The sequence below is a fragment of the Cupressus sempervirens genome, chromosome 4, assembly GCF_028749045.1.
Source record: "Cupressus sempervirens isolate cs-2001-9-10 chromosome 4, ASM2874904v1, whole genome shotgun sequence".
Classification (NCBI taxonomy): domain Eukaryota; kingdom Viridiplantae; phylum Streptophyta; class Pinopsida; order Cupressales; family Cupressaceae; genus Cupressus; species Cupressus sempervirens.
The window spans coordinates 513,667,402-513,691,821 of record NC_143121.1 but is presented as its reverse complement, the minus strand read 5'-3'; the positions used below and the strand labels follow the sequence as shown (position 1 = coordinate 513,691,821).

The following is a 24,420-nucleotide window of genomic DNA, read 5'->3' as shown; positions in this document are numbered from 1 at the left end:
TCATTTTAGCAAGTCTAAATTCTTCAATGTTTTTACAGTTCAAATCATTTACATTCTGCAGGTACTTGCATGAAGTTTGTATGCCTTCTGTGGTGCATAGAAATTTCAAGTCAGCAAACATTTTACTTGATGATGAACTAAACCCTCATCTCTCTGACTGTGGAGTAGCAGCTTTCAATCCAAGCTCAGAACGTCAGGTGTGAAAGTTTTCTAATTTGCACCTCAAGTTAACGTTGTTTAGCATGGAAGTCCACTGCTTGCGTAATTGCTTGAATAATTCTCAAATCTGTTAGTTTAATCCTCGATATGTAGTCACCCTCAGCCGCTGACAACAGTATTACGAAATCTTTTTCAGGTTTCCACTCAGATGCTAGGCTCTTTTGGATACAGTGCTCCTGAATATGCCATGTCAGGAATCTACACCGTGAAGAGTGATGTATACAGTTTTGGAGTGGTGATGTTAGAGCTTTTGACAGGACGTAAGCCGCTGGACAGGTACGTCTGTTTTGCATCTTTTGTATGTTGATGCAAATGATTGGAAGTTATATGCTTCACATCACACATGTAAGATATTTCCCGTGTACTGCAGTTCAAGATCACGGTCAGAGCAATCTTTGGTTAGGTGGGCTACACCTCAGCTTCATGATATTGATGCATTGTCAAAAATGGTAGATCAATCATTGAAGGGCATATATCCTGCAAAGTCTCTATCACGGTTTGCGGATATTATTGCGTTGTGTGTCCAGGTAAAGATACTGAAACTTACATAGATACAGCCCAGAATTTTGTTTGCACCTTGTCATTTAGGATTGATGGCAATATTTAAAAGTTTTCAAATATTAATTTCTACAATTTGGGATGGCAGCCTGAGCCTGAATTTCGGCCTCCGATGTCTGAAGTAGTGCAAGCCTTGGTTCGGTTGATGCAACGGGCAAGCCTCAATAAGAGAAGATCTGGTGATGAAGTGGGCGCATCTTACAGGCAATCAGATCACGAACCATCAGATTTCTCAATTTGAAAATTTTGTCTTCTTTTCCTAAGATGGCTCTTGTTTCGAGTGTCACCGAATCTTTTGCTTATGTAACATCCTTTGCCTAGTACATAATTTGCAAGTGTAAACTTGAGCAGCTGAGCATGTTATGAAATGCCTATTGTAATTTTAGTCCAAGAGAGATAATGGCCATACATTTTCAATAATATTCTTAAAGATATGAACTTAGCCCAAAAACACGTTCCAAATGGAGACAATGAATTAGCTAGTATCAGCAACATTAATTTGCAGGCCGAGGTCCTTTTCTACCACTATTGTTCAAACATTGTTAGGTTCCATGTATAACGAAAAACATACCTCAGCCCAAAGTTTTGAGTCTAGCGGTTGATAGTTTTCCTCAGGCTAAGCTGTCCAATCATATGGGCTCGAAATCAGTTGGATCGAGAAGATTATCGTTATTAAAATTTCTTAGCACTGAAAACATAGCATTATCTGAATCTTCAGTTGGGGATAATGTGCCATATATATGATTGTCAAACACCATTTCTTCCGAGGATTAGAAAATACTTAAAATGAATGCTTCGAATGTACAGTCGAGAGATTTTGAACCGACTTTTAAGGTAAGGATCTATGTAATCTGACTTTTTAAGGTTTTGTGCTACATACTAGCATTCTGTTTATACACTGGAAAAAAAATGGAATTCAATTATGTGGAGTATATATGGATTTTTTTTTTAACAAAGATCAATTATTTCCAAAATTAGAGAAAACTATAACTCACTTCCGCGTTGTTAGTAGTTGCCTTTTAAGGCGACAGTATTATATTGATTGTACACTATTAATCTCCACCTATCATAATGATTTATTTTTTGTTTTTTCAAAATAAACATACTCCTACTAAAGTTAAAAATTTATAATTCTTTATTTTTCTATTTTAAAAAAGTTATTTATCTCAAGTATCATTGGTTTTGGTTGAAATGAATATGCTTTATAAGGCCGCTTTTTAAGGGATACACAAAATCATTCCCAATGTTATTTGTTTCTTTTTATAAACTTTTTCTTTGTAGAATTTATTATGTTGATAATAGAAGTTATCAACATAGAAACTTCTAATTTTTATATTACTCTCTCTTTCTATCATGATATAATATTTTAGTTTTATCTATCTAAAATATAATGTCTTCAAATAAAAAAAAAATTATATAATAGATTATTATTTTTAAAATATTTTAATTTTATAGATATGAAATCACATACCTAATGTCACATCTCCACGCAATAAAATCATCTTTAAATTATTTTTCTTAAATTTGTTGTTATTACTTCTTGCCAATAACAAATTCTAAATACTAATATCTTATAATCAAATAAAATTATGATTGTTATTATTTTATGAACAATACTTGACTACATAACTAAAGGCAATTACTATGCCACTATGTAGCACTTATTTGATTTGATTATTGACATAACCCAATAATGCCCTTGGCTTATTTAATTGATAAGAATGTTCTCTGACATGTTGGAAACTCAAATCATTGACATAACCCAATAATGCCCTTGGCTTATTTAATTTAATTGATAAGAATGTTCTCTGACATGTTGGAAACTCTAATTCAAATTGATTATCGTTTTTCATTTAAACATTAAATAGATTTAAATCAACTTCTATAAAAACAAGAGGTGCAAGGAAGCAAAGTTCCTTTGGTGAAGTGTTGTGGGTTGGTAAAATGAAGAATTGAAATTAAGGTGGAGAATAGATATTTTGGAGATGTGGACAATGCAGTTAAATAGATATTGATCACAATTTAGAACCATTTGTGTACTTGTTGGAGTGTTGTGGGTTGGGAAAATGAAGGTGGAGAATAAATATTTTGGAGATGTAGAGAATACAGTTATCACAGTTTAGAATACATCGGAGGAACAATTGAAATAAATGAGAATACATGATAAAGGTTTAAAAAATTAGCAAATCGGTCTTCTTTAAATTTGTTGATTACATTTAAGCCTTTGTAGAATATAATATATTAAATATGCCACATTTATAAATGTACATGGGAAATTTGGATACTTGTAATCTCTAGGACAAACTAGTGTATAATGAAGAACTAATCAATGACTTTTATGTATGAAACAACTTACTTAACAGTCTGTGATGAAATGGAACAATCAACTTATTTATTCATTATTGAAAAAAATAATGTTTAAACTTATTAGCTACATAATTTTCTTTAATAATTGATAGGGTAAATTTATGTAAAAATTTATCAAATAATTATATTCTTAAAAATATACTTTTGTTATTTATCAATTTAATTATAATATATAATAAAAAATTAATTTTAAAATTAGAATAAAACAATTTTAAATTATTATAAAGAAAAAATTAAATAAATGTATTTTTAAATGATATGATAATTAGTTTTTAGTAAGATTTTAAATAAACTTAAACTCAAAGATGTTAAAAATAATAGATTGATATGTTCACAATCTTTGGTAAGAAAAATGATTTAGTTTTTATTTGATTAGACATGCATTTATGTCTTAGGTAGTGAGGTGGAAGATAAAATAATTACTTTTTTCCTTGACCACCAATAAAAAATAAGATATCCAAAATATTTCTTATAAATAATAATAGTGTCATATTAAATAAATTGAAATTAATTTAATAAAACACTAAAATTTATTTTGATTCTCTATAAGACAACTAATAATTATATCACTAACTTAAAACCTAAGAAGCTAAGAATTGCACATCATATATAAATTATAAAATAAGCAATCTTTCTTAATAATAAATACGAATATGTAAGCTTTATTTAATATCCATTCTAATATTAGCCTGACCATACTTAAGTTTAAAGGAAATGGTAGATTAGTTTTAAATCTAACTTATCCACAATACCATTGCTTCAAACCAAAATCTATTTTAGGGACACATTCATAGATTTTTCAATGTTAAAATGTCTTAAATGATGAAACAAACAACTACTATAAAGGTTTTTCAACTTAATCTATACACGGGAACAAACAACTATTTAAAATTCATTAATAATAATATTAATGACATTTTGTACTATTTAGAGCACTCCTGTTGAATTTGGTTGATTTTTTTCAAATAATAATTAATTTATCTTTATAAAACATAAGTAAATTTTAGAAATTTATAAATATGATTGGTTCTTACAAAATAATTGGCATCTCATGATTTCGATAGTTACCTGCTTACGGTAGGAACTAAAAGTATACATCTAGATATTTCTGATTCCATCTACTATAATAAGATTTTAGCTTTGAAGAGGCCCTGATGATTCTGTCGAAGAACATTTGTGACAAAAACGTACATAATTGTATGGGACTAAAACAGATATATTATAGGACAAGTCTGGACTTAGTCAAATCTACTTATTAATTCATTCATCCAAAGTATGTAGGAAAAAAAACTTGTTTTTCATGTTTTCAAAATAATAGAATAATGAGTTTCAGAAGAAAAAAGGGAAGAGAAGGTTGTCTGAGATGTGTGCTCTTTTTATCTCTAAATTTTGTAGCTTTAAATTAGCATGTTTGTGAGCTACAACAAATAAAGTATGTCCAAGTAATAGAGAGAAATTTTATCTCACATAAATTTAAAAATATTTTGAATAGTTCTTTTTTGCGTTTTGTATAAGCATTGTCTATTAGTCTACAAGCTACATTGGAGGAGACATTATTAAGTTGGTAATATAATTCAAAATTAACTCTCCACATTTTTATGCAATTCAAATTTATGGATGAACTTGGAACTTGGAGTTGTAAATTTGTTGACCTTGAAATCCTAGGAAACTTAAGACATTTATGCATAGGGCAATCTATAGTTTGTGTAGAAGAAAGTCAAGGAATACCAAGTTTAATTTGAAATTGATCAGAAGTAGGAATATCAATAGAAGTATTATGTCTAATTTTATCACATGATCAGAAGTAGGAATAATAATAGAAGTATTATGCCTAATTGTATCACAAAGTTCAATGGGGAGAGAGAACTACGAGGACGATAAATATGAACAATAGTTGGAGGAGGATTATAATATGTAAAGGGAATACTATGATGGGAATGTATAGATGAAGGCAATAAAACGAGTGGGACTTGTAGGAATGGAATTAGGAATACTTGTAGAGGTAAACTTGAATTGAAGTGGTAACAAGAGGTGGCGCATAAGTAGGAACACTAGGAATAGAACTGGAAATGGGTAGGGAAATCCTAACACCCTTAGGAGGAATATATCTTTTCTTTGAGCACTATCCACTAATGGTTTAACATTGGATTAGCAAGATGAGAAATGCTAAGCAAGATGAGAAATGATATGCAAGAGGGTAATGCCATGTTCATCTATTTGAATGAGTTCCTTTACAACTTCTATAGTGGATACAACATCAAGATTATTGGTTTCATGAACTAACCAACTCTCCAATTTCTCCAATTTATTATTAAGATTTTGGACTTGGGTAGAAGGAAGATTTAAGGCATCATCATTATCAATGGAAGAATGAAAGGAGTTGTGTTCCATGCTATAATTAGGGTCATGAGCAAGCATGGTGGTCTCATCAATATTCCTTAGAAAGAAAGAAGACTCAAGATCAAAAGAACCTATTAGCCTACAATTTTTTCTAATCAAAATGCTATACGTGGGACTCAAAGTGATAAAGCGCATGTACAAAGAGAAAAACTAACAAGGATGAAAGGTTTAGATAAAAGATCAAAATGCATACAAAGTAGATCTAACAATGAAAATAAGAAATCTAAGCAAAATGCATATAAAGTGAGATCTAACTACTAAATGCAATGAAATACAATTGTTTTTGTAAGGTTTCTCTTTTATGATGCAAAACAATGTAAATTAAAATATAGAATGTAAGCTAACACTAAAGATCAAATTACTAAATGAGGTATTTTATTATTATTTTTTATATAGTTGAGATGTGTTACAGTTGTAGCTTCAGTTAGATTGATTCGATTTGATATACATTATTGTTATTGGTAAATCATCATTTCCTATATGTCCTTATCCATGTTAAATAATATTGTATATAATACACACACATATAATTATTTATGTTAATATAATAAAGCAATGATTATACCATAGAGGCATGTCTCATTCTCTCATATTTATATGAGATCTAAATATACATTTGGAACACATCAATATACGTTATTACATTTGCACAAGAGATCCCAGTTACTCAAAATGGAATCAGAGCTAGGCTGCAAATGCATATAAAAAGATGAAAATAATAAGAAATTAAATCTTCTGAACAGCTTTAAGAAAATAGAAAATATAATAACAATAAGACTTTAAAACAATATCTCCTGATCCAAGACGACAATCACACTCCAGCAATACCATTAAACCACGTTAAGGGATATGAAACGAAGTAGATTTCACAAGGCGCTATTTATATACAAAATCAGTTCTTATGAAAATATGTCAAAACAACCAAAAACAGAATATAAAAATATATTCATAAAGAAAATCAGTGGAGAATATGCAGAAAAGGGAGATATCGAACATAGATATGCTGAGCACCCGAGAACAAACAACATAACAGAGAGAGTCATTGGAAGGCCATTTTTAGGGATTATAGAATTCTTCATGGCATGGAAATGACATGAAATAACATGAAAGGGGAGGATATCATTTCATTCGACACTTATGAAAAGAATGGAAAACATAAGACACTTCGAGAGGATTACAATTTCATGTTTTAAATATCGAATTACTGACAGAAGAATCCACAACGGTGGGGGACATATTTAGCAATGACCAAATGAGGAAGAACACACACTGAAGAATTGAATAGTTGATGACATAAAGACGATAATTGTTTTACTTAAACAGTCAACAACCATATGAAGGAGCAAGTTTGGTTGCCATGATAGATATATATTTTTGTTTAAGGGAAGTCACAATACAATTGTTGAATTGTTCACCACATAAAGAGAATGCACACAATAAGAGGATAAATGTCAGGAAACAATGATAAGAATTAGCAGACGCTTTACAAAGGATCAGATTGGACAGATTGATGGGTAATGCATCCGTCGATGGAGTAAATGTAATGTGTATATTGTTGTGCGTGCGCGAAACAAAGCCGTCAATTCTATAATGGGTTCTAAACCATTTCATTAATTTGCACACTAGGTACATTTTGTGCACATAATGCAATCTAGGTAACACTGTTGTACCACAAAGGATGCTACAGATTGAAAGTAGAATACACAGATTGAATAAGAGGTAAACTTATCGTCTTGAGTGAGCAAGGTATGAAGAGGTACAGTTTGAAACAAGGGTCATAATCCAACATCAATTAATAGCAGGATTCATATCCACAACAAAAGAAATGATATCTATAGCAAAGGCAATTGTATCTACGACAAAATGATCTGATCATAACTTCTTAAGTTGTTTTTGATTAAAGAAAACAGTTTTTGAAGGGTGTATGAAACCTTTTATACAAAACCTTTTCAATGGAGCCCAAACAAAAAAAATCACAGACAAAAGAAGAAACAGGTCACCAACCAACAAAGGGTGACTAGGGCAGCCCTATAGATAACACAATATGTTTCTGCCACTAATTACAACACAAAATAGTTAAGACCTTCTACTTCCAAAAGAGTGAGATTTAAGAAGATAGTTCGAGGATTGTTAGGAATGTTTATATTTTTTGCCTTTAACCTTTGTCCAACTTTCCTCCACCTGAGAAGCCTCCTTCTCCCAAATCAAAGCCTCGCCATCTGACCCAACTAGAGAAATAGGTAAAATCACATCCAAACCTTTGATCAATAGAACTCAAATCGTAGAGAAAGGGGAAACCCTGTCACCATACCCTTTAATGAATCAAAGATCTGGACCAGCCCGTGCAGGGCAACTGTCGCTCTCAGCACCCACAGACTGGGGGGCATCCTTAAGAGCATCATCTTTAAAGATGGAGTAATGTTGAACCAAAGCCCCATACCACCAAGAGGGCCTTTTCTTTGATTTCCTAACTTCCGCACGACAACACACATCAACATGACCAGTCTCGGAGTAGACCCTACAATGGAAAGGAATTCCTTCACGGTTAGGAGTTTGAATCCAGGATCCATTAGGGACCTCAAGTTTGATCTTCTTAGGTAGTCCCTGCCACATATCCACCACCATAAGGATGTGAGCATAAGTAGAATGTATGATATTAGATGATTTGGAGTCCACCATTTGGAAGTCACCAATGGCATCTCCCACAACTTCAAGAACCGAATCTAGTCATAGGTGAAGGGGAAGATTAGGGAGTCTAACCCAAAGAGGCATGTGAGAAAAAGATTCTATTGCAAGATGAAACCCTTGTGCCAGGGTTTGGCCAACAGAGGGTAACAATCCTCTTAGCTGAAGCAGCTGCATAAAATAGTCCTCATGTCATCAACAACATCAAATTTTACTATGAAAAAACCCTTAGTCACAGGAAAAATCTAGACAGATTTTGAAATCAGAGGGTCCCAATGCTTGGAAATCCAAGCATGAAGAGCCTATAGTGAAGGCCAAAATCCATGAAATCTAAAGATAGCGACCCTCCGAAAGAAATCCTCAGCTGTGAGAGAAATTTCATCGGTGATATCTTCATCCAAAACCAAATGGATCAGACTGCTAATTGTGACAGGATTCACAGCCGAGGACAAGATCAAACATTCCACAACCGGAATCCCCAAACCATGGACTGCAACCTCAAAACCTACCACATCAGCAAAAGATTTTCCCCAGCAATAGGAATAGTTCAAAACCCCAAACAAACTCTAGAATTTGGTAGAGCAAATAGAGGATCCCCTGAGAAACTATCGAGAGGGGCCATGGCCTGAGCACAAAGCGCCAAGTAGAGCAATAGTGACGAGTAGGAGCGAGAGTTCAAACGCTGAGCAAGAGCCCATAACCTCTTCAGTTGTTACAACGATGCATAGTCGTGCATATTAAATGAGGAAGTCTAAGATGAAAGGAACGATAAACACACATTGGTAGGTGTTACAAAAATATCCACACTTGCTTGCAACATCCATCATGGACTATGATTAAGGTCATTGGAATATGCTATTGTAGACAAGATTCATGGTAGACATGCAGATTGGAAAACTAAATCATGCATCCAACATGCTTGTCAACAAAGCTTCAATGATGATTGACATGGTAATCAACAAGTGAAAATAATATTAGATGAATCTATAAGTCCGTATGGAATACCATCACATAGAATTAAATAGGAAGATGAGTGAGTGATTGGAAATTCTATAAAATGAAATGAGTGAGAATATTAGATTGTGGGGGGGGGGTGGGCGGGGGGCGGGGGGGAATAATAACAAATGTTCCATTCTCACTTGAACCATCTTTAGAAATGATATTTCAATTCTCAAATGTTTATGGACCCTCATGTGCACATAAGTTTTTTTTTCAAAAATATTTATCTACTCATTGTAGTCTCTCTCCTTTTGTAAGAGTTATTTTCCTTGATCTTTTTCTTTATGTCTCAGGATGTTCTTTCTAGAAAAGAAATTCGATACATTATACATGCTACCAAATATTGTGCAGACTCAATCTTATGAGAGTAGCCCAAAGATGTCGTGATATATAATTCATTAGTCATTTGATGATCAGACTAGAGAAAATGAGGCTCTTGAGGAAATATTGGACAAAGAGAGGGAGGAAATAGAAGATATGTTCAATCAAATTCATAATATGAGGAAGTCTAAAGATGCATGTGTGTGACTACATGATTTTGATGGCCTTCCCCTATGTACATCATGATGAAGTAACAAACTATCACCATAAAATCAGAAGATTGATATCAGACTCAGAGGGAGTTTGGCAAACATCCTTAAGGTGAAGAGAGCTTTAACGAAGTAACTAGAGGACTAGACTTCCCAGGATCATTGCTCACAGGGAATTTTTTTGAGGTGCAATCCTTTGTAAATGATATCTTCTCTATGAGGAAAAGTTCTAAATGAAAATTCCTTGTAATGCATTCTTCTCTATGAGAGAGGATTGAGGTGAAAGCCATTGTACCACCCTTTGACTTGGTTCATGGTAGTTATTGAAAGGTGATGATCTTTCATGTGTGTAAGGTCACTATTTTAAGGTGACAACCTTATCAATAGTTTGACCTATCTCCTAAATACACTACATTAACTTGTAGCACCTAAATGTGTTGGATGTCTAAGAGCAAGTTTTATCATGGTTCTTTGGTCTAGATTTTGTTGGACACCATGATAACAAACTCATCATGATTCTTTGAGTCAGATTTTGTCAGACACCATGATAACCAACTCATCACGGTTCTTTGGGCGAGATTTTTTTGGATACCATTATAACCAACTTGTTATGGTTCTTTGGGTTGGGTCTTGCCAAACAACATGACATAGTTACTATTATAGATCCAAATCTGTATTTGAAAGACATCAATATACGATGACAATATTATTACATTTGCAGAAGTGATCCTAGTTACTCAACAAGATGAATGTAAGATCTAACTACCAAATCAAGATGTTGTTATGCAATGAACCAAGTAGATGTAGCTAAGAAAGACAATCTAACACCATATATCAAAATGGAGGGTAAGATGTCAATTCACCAAAATGTACAATAAAATAATGAGGGAAGATATAAAGATAATGATTGGTGTGTAAATAAATTTCTCCTTACTTTATTTGTGAAATTAGGGAAAGTGAAAGAGGGACCCTTAAGCATAACCCTTCAAAGGACTCAAACTAGATCAACACAACCTAAGGGGGGTGTAAGGGATGCCAATGCTAAATTTAAGAACCTTTTCAAGATGTGTACTCAAATGACAACTATCCATAAGATATTATTTCCCTTAATTGTAATGTTATTGAATGATTCGATTAAGTGTTTATTAAGTGCAAGAAAACTGAATGATTGAGAGGCAAACAATGAAAAAAATATATGATGACAGAATGCATGAAAGGACTAGATCTTTTAAAAAAAAAGATAAATGTTATGAAATAATAAAATAATGTAAAAAAATCACCATAGAACTATTTGAGGGATTTCAATATAGATCTAAGACATTGTTGTAGGATTTGTCAAAATCAAGAACTATTTTCGATCTGAGACCTAGAAAATTGTATCTATGAATTCTACAAATTTGAAGGTCACTAGACAAGGACAACCTGGAGGCCAAGGATGGCCTAGGTCAAGGACAACGTCATCCTTGATTTTATCTATACCAAAAATTGAGATTTGGAGATCTGCTTATAACCTAAAACCCCAATTTTAAGATTTGAATTCGTTGCTCTGAAAAACTATAAACATGCGCCTACACACAAGGAAAAAAGGTATTTTGTTGGAAAAGAGGAGCTTGCCTCGACTAATCCGGTTGAGGAATCAATCTTAAAATGATGAAGCATGTAAATGAAAGACACATGTAAATATTCACCTTGCTTATCAAATCTTCATGGATGGATTCATATCAGCTAGTAGCGATAAAGCAAGAGATCTCCCTCGATCCACAAGGGTGTATCAATGCATTTATATAAATGATGATATAGGATGTCTCTATGAATTTCAATAGATCTACTAATTCCAAATCATAGATCCATGAATTTAGATATGCTCTTGAATGCTTGAAGGAATGATCTCTTGAAAACTCCTTGAAAGCTTGCTTGAATGGATGATATCTTGAATGAATCTTGCTCTCAAATGGACATGCATTGGTATTACACAATAACTTACATAAATCATGTATTTCTTTCATATAGAATGGATGGTCAAACATAGAGAGAACGCATTCTTTTATATCAAATTTAGAACAAAAACTGAGAAGGGATAACTCAACAAAGTGGGAAACAAATTGAAATCCCCAAAATGAGCGTGTAATCCGAGCTAACATGTCTCAAATATGGGATAACCTCATCCCTTACCAAGGGGTTAGGAACGATCTCATCCATGACCCAGAGATTAGGGATGACCTCAATTCTGGCCCTAAAGATTTTGGACCTCAAGATGCACACTAGAATCTTGAGTATGCAAAAGGAATGCCCAAAAATGGACAAAAACTTGAGAACATGCAACAATTTGAGGATAAGTGCATTCATGGACCTAGGAGATCGTTAAAGGGAGGACTAAAAGGTCTTAATAAGAAAGTGTACACTTTAAAAGATGGTACAAATGTTTTATACCTTAGAGCTCCAAAGGTAATTTCTCTAATCTCACCCATGTAGGTAGTTTTCTCAATCAAAATTGGCATACCACTTCATATGCTAAAAAAAATTCTTCCATTACCAAGACTCTAGATAGAAATACATTCTTAAAATTAGAATACATACATTCAATAAGAAAACATGATTGTAAATAATACAAACACTTACATTTTCACTAAAGATCTTTAACCACCACTTTATTATCTCCACATCTAATGATCACTCACCATACCATTTAACAAAAATAGCCTGATTATTTAGTCAATACATTGTGGATTGAAAAATAGACAAAGGAATCACTTTTTTCTTGGAGTGTTTCCTATGAGGGAGAATTCCTTTGGCAAGTTACTTTTCTGGAAAACCCCTTCTCTTCCAAATTTCATCCCTCCACTTTCTCATCCCTCCTAGTTGCCAAGATCACTACCAACTTATTCAGAGGTTTTTACCACTTTTTCTTCTTTTAAAGTCAAGTTCTAAATTAATCCTTTATACAATACGTATCTTCTTTTATTCCTCCAAGTACTACATTTACGCCATGGAAACATGTGTTTGATTTTTCTATCTTTCCATCTATTCTACAAATCCCTTGCTTTGCTTTTGAAAACCATTTATAATCTTAACCTTCCATTTGTCTTATAAAAACCACCAAGCCTGCTCTCCTTGATTATTGTACCCCTTCATTGTGGAAAATAGTTTTTTTTCTTCTTAGACTACTATTATTATCAAACAATAATAATCCGATGCATAATGTCATCTAATCAAATAACAAATATTATTAAAGGAAAAATATTTTGACTCATTCATTTCAAGTAAAAAATATGATGGAATGCAAATTAGTAAATTTTTCTTTCCTTAAAAGAATGGTAGATTTAAATAATCTAACCATTTATTTAGACTAAAAGGAAAATGACTAGTCTAGTTATAACAAACTAGTTATTAAGTGAAACATGTTCATTAAACTCGTAAACCTATAGTAGCAAAAAATACAACAAATCAAGAAATAATTCATCGTTTTACTTATTTCTTGTTTTCTTTCGATAACATTTTACCCTAATTTTAAAAATTGCAATTTCCTCTTGTAAATTACTTATAACTATTTTCAATCTTCTATAAACTCAAATTAACCTTCTCTATTATTCACACATGAGGTTGTAAAAGTAAGTCTTTAATTTGTTTGATTTACACAATTTTATTTTATTTGTCTTACAAGATTGATCACCTTGTTTTTCTCCCATGACATTACAAACCAACAAACATTTGCAAGCCTTCTAATATTTCCTCCTACACAATCTATATACACCTCAATCTTTTACACATTTTGGATCACATGCCACATATTTTCCAATACTGACACATGCTAAACAAGGGAAGAAAAGGCATCTTCCAAGCACTTACTAATATTCTATTTCTAACATTAGCATATGAGATATCAACACTAGAATCATTTTTTCAGAATCCACATACATCAACAGAAAGGGAAAATGTAGGCAACTCCTAAAATTTGTGGAGATACAAGATATTATCATTTGCTAAAGGATGAGACAGAAATGTGCAAGTTACAAATGAGTCTAATCACACTTCCAAAGTCATTGTAATAATATAGAGTGCTTCCAGAGCACCTCAATAACAAATTAGTATCTCATTATCATTGTTGTTGTCACCACAGGGTCCCCAATGCTTGATGATCTTTGTCTCTCATATTTTAAATTTGTGTGTTACTACCATCTATGTAGGCCTATATCTCATAGGTCTTAGTTTATGGGTGTTGTTGAAACCGATGATGGATCATTGTGTGCCCAACTAGATTCTACTTCAATGGTGGTTGGGTACTTTGTTCCATCTCATCCTATTGTTAGGGTGGTTGGCTTTAGGGATTTTGTGCATGTTGTTTTTAAGGTATGCATGCATCAAGATTCAAAATTGGATCTAATTCTAGTGAAAGATATTTTATTGAGGTGGTGTTTGCTAGTTTTAGGGCTTCTTCTCACTAGGAACTCTTATGGGTAGGTTCTAATTATTCCATGAAGGTGCGGGCTACTTTTTCCTACTATTCCTCCCAAACATAAACATTGACCTCTTTTCTTATGGAAATACCTCTATTTTTTGTGTTATTTTTTCATGATGTAGCAGATAATGTAGATTTGTACCAATGTTGTGAATTGATGTATCAATTTCTAATCCTTTGGTTTTCATTACTAGATCTTCATCAGTGGGTGATTTATTATTGGAAGCCCTTAGTTTCTGGTAACATTGAGCTTTTCCTTTGTGCTAAGTGATTTTTTAACACTACTCTCGTTTCTTTACATGACCCAAGATTTGGTGTTGAGTGAGTTATGGGCTTGAGGGATTCACTCTCTTTTGTCCAAACCATGGAAAATCTTACCCAACCCTCTTATTTAATTGCTCAATGTGTGTCTAGTAATAATTTTATCATCATAATAATCTATTTTATGTTTGGAGGATTCTCTTTTTGTAGACATCCACAACTATATTGGTTATTTCTTGAAAGTGGATGATATCGCTACCTACCTGTGTCTCTTTACCTTTGTACACAATTTAGTTAATATTGATGTCTCCAAACCTCTTCATTGGAATGTGGTTCTCATGGTTGGAGATAGGCCTTGATTCAACTATTGGATTATGATGACCTTCCCTTTTGATTTTGTTGGTGCTTCTATGTTGGTCAGTTGGCGACAATTTTTTTTTATCTCTAATGTTATAAAATTTCTACCACTTGGTAGAACGAAACTAATGGTGATCAACTAATTGCCCTAGTTTTTAATTCTTCCTCTAATGATTCTTCACATGCTAATGATGGATCCTCCCAAGATTATGTCATATTATTGGTTTGAACTCCTTAGGAATTATGGATCCCCCCTCCGATCACATACCCATCTTTTCTTGTTAACACTCTATCCCTTGTGTTGACAACATCACAAAGAAGATTACACCACTTTCCCCCCTTGCAGTGAGAATCCTAGGGATAGTATTGTTTGAATGATTTTTTTTCAAGAAATATTGCTATCTAGTTTCTCATTCTCTTCCCCACATTATGGGTGAGTTGTTTACCAACTCTTGATGTGGGTTACTGGAAATTGTGCTAGTGTATAGACAATGTTTTATTCTTGGCCTTATTATAAGTAATATTTAGGGTATGTCTTTGTAAGGGTCATCACTCTTGTTTTGTTTATTTTTAATAACAAAAATAAAATGGATACTACTCTATTAAATTTTTGTGTTTATAAGACATGGAAATTACTTGGGAAAGATGTTGATCATTGTTCTTCGTAGTGGCTGATGTAAAGCCCTTTAGAACACTCCTAATTAAGGGACCAATTCAACTTAAGAATCTTTAAAAAAAAGCTTTCAACATTAGTCTTATGTCCTTCAAAAGTCCATCAAATTCATGCTTTCAAACATCCTTCAAATCTCTACTAACAAAATTGACCTCAACCAACCATTGATGATTCTTTTACTATTATGACTTTCATTGATAGTTTGGATAGACCCATACACAATCATTAATAGCTATTGTTCCATGTATACATTTGAAATCGATTTGATAAAAGTCTAAAACAATAGGTTATTATTTACATATTCAAAATCTATAAAAATCCAATGGTAGAATTAAGAGATACATCTCCCATAGAAACAAGGCAATATTACCATGCATAAGGTATACAAAAGAAGGAGTTGCTTATGGAGAAAATTTTTCTCCTATGGTAAGACTTGAAGGAGTTAGAACTCTGTTTGCATATTCACCCTACAAGAATTTCAAGGTATATCAAATCTATGTAAAATATACATTTTTAAATGGTATACTTGAGGAAGTAGTGTACATTGAACAACCTAAATGATTTGTAGAACCAGACAAGAAGAACATTGTATGTAAACTGAACAAATCCCTTTATGGATTGAAGTAGGCTCCAAGAGCATGGTATGAAATATTACATAACTATTTGGTGAATATTGGTTTTGAAAGACCAAATGATAAGAAAAACCTATATTTGAAGATTGTTATGAACAATGAAGAATTGTTATCTAAAATATTTGTTGATAATATTATATTTGGAGGAAGAGAAGCATTATGCAAATAATTTGTTGATAAAATGAAGAAGGAATTTGAAATGTCTATGTTTGGTGAAATCAAATTCTTTGTTGGATTACAACTATGTCAAATGAAGCTTGGAATTCTCATTACACAATCCAAATACATCAAGGAGATGCTAAATATAGTATGGAAGATTCAAGGCCAATGAGTACACCTATGTCTATAGGACAAGCTATCTAAGAATGATGATTCTAGTGATGTGAACTAGACTCTATATAGATCCATGACTGGAAAGCTACAATATGTTGTTCGCAGTAGACAAAATATTGCTTTGGTAGTTGGGATAGTTGCTAGATTTTCATAAAATCCTAAAGAGAATCAAATGATTGGCTGTAAAAAGGATAATGATATACCTGAAAAGTATAGAAGACTATGAATTATATTACAAAAGAAGTGATAGATTTGAACTAAAGGTTTTCATTGACTCAGATTGGAAAAGGAATATTGATGATAGAAAAAGAAATAGTAGAGGTGCATTCTTTCTAGGAAAGAGACTGGTGTCATGGACAAGCAAAAAGAAAAATTGTATTGCCCAATCAACAAGTAAAGCCAAGTATCTGGTAGCTACAATGAACTATTCAAACATACTGTGGATCAAGCAATTATTGAAGGGTATGAAAGAAGAAATTACAATTCCAGTGTTTATCTATTGTGATAACACAAGTGCTATCAATATTTCAAGGAATCCAGTAATGCACACTAAGACTAAGCACATTTGCTATCAAGTATCACTACTTGAGAGAATTGGTTCAAGACAAAGAAGTGAAGCTAGAATATGTGAATATCAAGGAACAAATTGCTGATATATTCACAAAACCCTTACTTAGAGATGCTCATGAATATATTAGAGGTAAAATACGAGTGATTCCCCTAAACAAAGCTACTTAAGGAGACAAGGTGCATTGCATCACATATGCTAATCAAAATATCCTACACAGTGATGCAATACAATTCTAATTGAAGACATGTCTAAGGTAGATAATCATGTACAAAATAAAAGACCAGTCATAGACAGATGACAGGAATCAGTCAAACATGCAACATCTACATAATTCAGATGTATGAAGAGTTTGAAGCTCAAACAACTAAACATCTTTGGCATTTTTGTAAAAGAGGGAGAATATACAAAAAGAGGGAGATTTAAGAACCAAAGAGGGACAATATTACTAAGATGAATACAAAGATTATTGTCAAAGAAGGAGAACACACAAAAGAGAAAGATATATCAAAGAGGAGATCAATCATTTCAGAAGGAGAAGATTAGAAAAGATGAATCAGAATGACGGTAACAAAATCTTTTGGATTGTATGGTAACTAAACTATTGTTAGTATTGAGATGTTTGAAGATGTTTCCATCAATGGCAAAGAGGGAGATTTTGGAAAATTACAATTGGAACAATTGTTGTTTTGTCATTAATGTCAAATCCATTGATAAGATATATTGCTAACTAATATAAATGTCATATATATTTGATTGATGAAGATGATTTGAGAAGTCAATCATAATAATAGAATCTAAAGGAAAGGTTGAAGTTATGAAAAGGGAGTTACAATGGACATTTAATTAGATAGACTTTGATAAAACAAAGTGATTGTTCATGTCAAGAAAGATAAGCCAAGCCAAGAAAAAGAGCAAAAAGCTAAGGAAGATCGAGTGATGCTAGTGTATAGTTAGTGCCGAGAAAAAATTAGCATTGACCGAGCATTAACATCAACCAATCAAGATAGTTGATGCCGAGCCATAAAGATTTACAACAACCAAGTAATTTAGTGATGAGCGAGTGTTAGAATTTAGAGATTGCTGAGTGATAATATAAGAATTAATTCAAGAAAATCATGAAGATCGAACCAACATGATTTATTTCTTTGGAAATGTAAATCGTGTTGAAGATAAGATTGATGAGTTGGATCATTAAAATTAGGGAGATGATTAGGTAAAGTCTTAACAGACGGATTATAGAGAAGTTTCTAGAGGATGATCAAGAAGATGGACATATACATTGAATCAAGTTGAACTTGATTGTAAACCCTAAGATCTACGGTGGTGATGGAAAAGAGAAAACCAAGAACTGCCTTTTTAAGAGTTATAGAGCCAAAAAAATTATTGAGGGAGTGTTTGTATGTGCATCCAAGGTGCGAGGTGATGCGTATGTGAAAGGTATACAAACAAAGTTGGATTAGAAATGTACAAGTGCATGTGAGTGCGAAGCTGAAGGAGAAAGCTTGCAAAGATGATGTTAATATTGATAAGTGAATCTGACAGAAGACTTAAGTGTTCTTAAGAAGAATAGACTAATTGCTTGAAGGGTTTCCAAGCGAATCAAGATCAAAGATGATAATGGAAGACTTATCAGTGAGTTAGCATAAGGATCAAACATAGATCCAAACCTACAAAAGTGAGTTGTAATAATAGACTTATTGTTTTCTTTCTAATTAATGTAAACAATTGTATTGAAATCCTTTTAACACAGGTTGACCTAACAATCATTTGAAGACTTAATAGTCTGTGTAAATCCTTTAACATGGTAACATTCTAAATGGAATGATCAAATTCCTCTGACAAGGCCACTTCTAATAGGGTGATTAAATCCTTTAATAAGGTCACATTAACAGTGTTTTTTGTAACCTTTAATAGGGTTGGTTCCTAATAGGGCTCACTTCGAAAGAGTGAAAAATAGTGACATGTTGCTGGTGGTTTTTCCCAAATTGGGTTTCCATGTTAAATCATAATGTCAAATCTATGTTGAATGCTTTATATTTTATTTATTTGATAATGTTTTCATTATGCAAAGCAAGTTATGTTTAAGATAGTTTTGCAGTAGTGACCAAGCAACAACAAGACAAGTAGAACAATGAGTGTTTGTGTTTGATTGTTCAAGTGGTACTTAAGGACCTTGAGTAATTGATTCAACACCCCCACCCCCTCCCAAGTTATTTTAAACATTTCTAACACCCGTGACCTTGCAACTTCCTTCTCCAACCTTGGTGCAATTTTGAAATATTGTAATTTTGTAAGTTTGCACTTCTACCTACATTTAGCAATTTTACATAGATGACATTGAAACCTTATGTAGACACCATTTACAGGTCACAATGGGATATTCATGAATTTTTAATAGCTTATTTACCCTATTCATGAGTACTTTTACAAGATTTGACCATATCAAGCAATAGCCCTTGCAATGACCTATTTGGATAATTTTGACAACTTAGTGGAAATACATTTCATATGAGATTCATATGACTCAAATAAATCATAAATGAACTAAATACATTTAAATATCTCATATAATGACTCTTAAACTCCATATGTTATTTTTAATTTAGGTGCAGGTGCTCTTTTACCATACTCTTGACCATATAAAGTTTCCAAGTCCCTTGGAAACATGGAACAAATAACCTACAAGAAAATATTTAGACCAAAATATTTGTCTTCATTCAAATTTTCCTCTTTATGTCTTCTTCTTTGATGCCTCTACTGAACCATGTATTTAATTATACTCTCATCTATGGAGTTCGTAGGTTGGTTCCAATTTTTAGTCCACTCTCCCAATGCTAGTGAAAAAACCAACAACAATTGTGTCGCACCTAGGAGTCATCTCTTGCCTCTCTCCCTAGTCCCTTGGAAACACACAATGGACCATCTCCTATGGACCTTTTATATACCTCTATGTCCATTTATTTTAGGGAGTAAGCATGCACCTACAACCACAAAACATCACCAACAAAAATCAAAATACCCAAATAACTTTTCTCATCCCAAATATTTCATTGAGCTCTAATATAAATTTGATGTAGAGCTCCTTGGAACACTCCTTAAGAAGCTTCAAAAAATATTCTAAACATTAGTCTTATATCCTTCAAAATTCCATTAAATTAATGCTTTCAAAAATCCTTCAAATATCTACTTACAAAGATAACCTCAAGTAGTCATAAATTAGTCTTTTATTATTATGACTATCATTGATAGTTTGGATAGACATGCACATTGTCATCAACAACTTTTCTTCCAGAAATTAATTTTGGAAATGATTCAGTAAAAATCTAGAAAATTAGGATTTTACTAACATATTCTAAAGTCAAAAAAATCCAATGGTGGAATCAAGTGATATACCCCTTGTATAGAGGCCCATTTTTCTATCATAAGACAAGAAAGATTGCTTACTTAATCTACTTAGAGCATCAAATATCTTGCAAAATACAAACCCGTTTCAAGTAAAACCAAAAAAATTTAAAATCCCTTTTAATCTAATTGTAAAAAATCTCAAGAATCACATTTTTCCTTTGGATACAAACAAAGATATTATCGAACTCTTATCAACAACTCCATTAAAGAGGGTTTGAAATCAATTTTTACCAAAACTATCATAACATCCACAAAACTTAATGAAAATGTGCCAAACCAATTTCATTGGTAATATAATTCATTCCTCTTTCTACATATATAATTTTTTCCCCATAAAAAAATCATTACATGACTATACATGTTGCAACACAATTGTATTCAAAAAATATGTGAAACATTCATAATTCATTCAATTCTTCACCAAAATGATCCAAACCGAAACAAAAATAAAGATTATTAACTAATATATCATATGAAATTAATAATACACAATTTATAGGTTGTACATGGTCATATAAGGCATAGAAATGGAAGAAAACATTGTCTAGGATCTAGAATGTTGGAATCAAAGATAGACTAACTGTGAGGGGGGTGAATCAGTTACTCACAAAAATTAATTCATAAATCCCTTAGATGTCTTAATGAACTAGTTACTGCTGATACTTGGTAAAAAAATACTGCAACTCAGTAAATTAAGCTATTACTTATTTTTAAGCATTCATACATGTAACTGAAAATGAAATGAACACAAGAGACACCAGATTTAATGTGAAAACCCAATATGGGAAAAACCACCAAGTAACTAGTCACCAATTTTCACTCTTCTGAAGTGAGCCCTATTAGGAACTAACCCTATTAAAAGTTACAATACACACTGTTAGGTGTGACCTTGTTAGAGGATTTAATCACCCTATTAGGAGTGGCCTTGCTAGAAGTCTTTAGAACAATTCAACTGAACTGTCACCTTGTTAGAGGATTTACAAAATGGCTATTAAACCAACTCTGTTAAGAGATTTGAAATCATTGCTATAATGGTTAGAAAGCAACAATGAATTGACCTGAACAAGATGCAACTGAATTTTTTGGATACAGGTCTCTGTTTAGCATCATTAGATCCTCCTTGATCAAATATGACTCTACTGCTCTTTAATGATCTCTGATCATTCTTCAAATTTGCTTCCACAATAATCAGTCTTTATATCATATTAACTTCTCATATCTGCTCATCATACTTTGAATTCGCAAATTGACTTCTTACTTATACCATTTAGGTTGTCAAATCGGCCCATTTAAATGTTATATTTACCAATAAACCACTCATCAGTCGGCTTCAAATATTATTCTTAAACAAATAAACGTCCTTTATTGGCTGACCCTGCTCAGTAAATATTGCTTCCAGGATTTTCCTAGAGTTAACCTTCTTGACTCTATTAACATTACAATATCTTAAAATCCTTTGGCTTTCAAGTTTACTTGGTAAGAACTACTTTTACCAAATTACCTTTGATGACCGAGTGAACTCGGTAAGAACTGTTTCTGTCATATTTTCTTCGATTATCGAGTGAGCTCGGTAAGAACTGCTTTTGTTATATTTTTTTCAATTATCGAATGGGCTCGGTAAGAACTAAATTTCTTTGATTACCTTGAAGGCTCGGTAACCAACTAGCTACTCGGTAGACACTGCAAGCTATCTTTACTAACCTTTTGGGCTTAGTAGACACTGTCTATTGCCTTGCTAACCTTCTGAGCTCGATAGACACTATCTAATGACTGATATGACATGTGTGTGACATCAAAGACAACACACAATTGAACAATTATATCCAACAATCTCCCTCTTTGGCATTGATGGCAACACAATATGTCATAGCAAAATGAAATTTGAAAAGAAGTCTTTTAATGAAAAAACTCCCTCTTACATATAATCTCTCCCTCTTACACAAACTCTTATTATTTGCAAATTTTAGAAAGATATGACAATATATATTCTCCCTCTTTGACAGCACATGCCAAAGATAAATCAAAACAACTGAATAGCATTGTACTTGATGTATTGATTCATATGCAATGTCTTCATTAGTTTGCTGCATCAACTTGATAGATCTTCAATTCTGTTCCTATTGATGCATCACTAAAAACTGTATTTTAGTGAGCTTCAGATAGGGGAATATGACCCCTAACTTACCTCTTAGATACAAGAATGCATCCTTAGATAAAGGCTTTGTGAATATGTCAGCAATTTGTTCCTTTGTATGCACATATTCCAATCTTATTTCCTTTTCTTGCACCAATTCTCTAACAAAGTGATACTTAATGGCAATATGCTTGGTTTTTGAATGCATCACTGGATTTTTGGAGATGTTAATTGCACTGGTGTTATCACAAAACATAACAACTGGTTCTATGATTTCTTGCTTCATACCTTTCAATAATTGTTTAAACCACACAATGTTTGAGTAATTTACTGCTGCTGCAACATATTCAGCTTCTGCTATGAATTGAGATGTACAATTCTGCTTTTTTCTTGTCCAAGAAACTAACCTTTTTTCTAGAAAGAAAGCTTCTCCACTTGTGCTCTTTCTGTCATCAATATTTCCTGCCCAATCTGCATCAGTAAACACCTTTAAATCCAATTTTCCTCCAAGTTTATACCATAGTCCATATTCTTCAGTTCCTTTCAAGTATCTCATGATTCTTTTGATTGTCATCATGTGATTTTCTTTTGGTTTTGTTGAGAATCTTGCTACAATTCCTACTGCAAGGGCAATGTCTAGTCTTGTGTGCACTACATATTGCAACTTTCCAATCATAGATCTATACAATGTGTGATCCACTTCCTTTGATTCATCATCCTTGGTGAGTTTTAATCCAATACACATAGGAGTCCCAACTGGTTTGCAATCTTCCATACCAAATTTTTTCAATATCTCCTTGATGTATTTAGATTAAGTGATGTAGATTCCATTCTTATTCTGTTGAATTTGAATACCAAAAAAGAATTTGATCTCACCAAACATTGACATTTCAAATTCCTTGTTCATTTGTTCTGAAAATTCTTTGCAAAGATCATCATTTCCTGTGAACAAAGTATTATCTACAAATATTTCTGCCAAAACAATCTTATTATCTGGTCCTTCCTTAATGTACATATTTTTGTTGTCATTAGTTCTTTGAAAACCAATCTGAATAAGATAGTTATGCAATCTTCCATACCATGCTCTAGGGGCTTGTTTCAGACCATATAATGCTTTATGCAGTTTGCAAACCATGTCCTTCTTGTCTGGATCAACAAAACCTTCAAACTACTCAATGTAAACTTCTTCCTCCAATATGCCATTGAGAAATGCTGACTTGACATCCATCTGATAAACTTTGTATCCTTTGAATGTAGCATATGCAAGTAAGGTTCTAACACCTTCCAATCTTGCAACAGGAGCAAAAGTTTCTCCATAGTCTACACCTTCTTCTTGAGAGTATCCTTTGCATACTAGTCTAGCTTTGTTTCTTGATACCTTACCATCTTCATTTAGTTTATTTCTGAATACCCACTTTGTTCCAATCACATTCTTGTCTTTGGGTCTAGATACAAGAGTCCATGTTTTGTTTTTCTCTATTTGTTCTATCCCTTCATTCATAGCTTCAATCAACTTTCATTGTCTAGTGCATCTTTGACATTTCTAGGTTCAAAACCAGCAAGTAAACAAGTGCCTTTCAACTTACTTCTTGTCATTGTTCCTTCTAATTTATCACCAATGATTTAAACTGGTGCATGATGCTTTCTGACATATTTGGCTAACACGAGCTCCTTTCCTTTTGAATGACTTGCATTGTTATCCTTCTGTATCTCAACTTCTGGTTCTGATTCTGGTTGCTCAAGCTTGGTAGATGCTAACTCGGTAGCTTTTGTTTGCAACTTGGGTTCTTGAAGCTCGGTAGATGCTGACTCAATTTGAACTTCTTGTGACTCGATTAAT

At 32.8% G+C, this 24,420-nt stretch overlaps 1 protein-coding gene across 2 annotated transcripts in view; it reads left to right on the top strand.

The window, feature by feature from the left end:
* Positions 1-1,709, top strand: part of LOC149562188 (protein STRUBBELIG-RECEPTOR FAMILY 8-like) — a 61,056-nt gene extending 59,347 nt beyond the window's left edge. For both annotated transcript variants that reach the window (XM_089825731.1, XM_089825732.1), the window contains exons 13-16: positions 62-197; positions 356-495; positions 590-746; positions 866-1,709. In XM_089825731.1, coding sequence (XP_089681857.1) covers positions 62-197; positions 356-495; positions 590-746; positions 866-1,018 — 586 coding nt within the window. In that variant the 3' untranslated portion in view covers positions 1,019-1,709. The remainder of the gene's footprint in view (positions 1-61; positions 198-355; positions 496-589; positions 747-865) is intronic.
* The last annotated feature ends 22,711 nt before the right edge of the window (positions 1,710-24,420 follow it).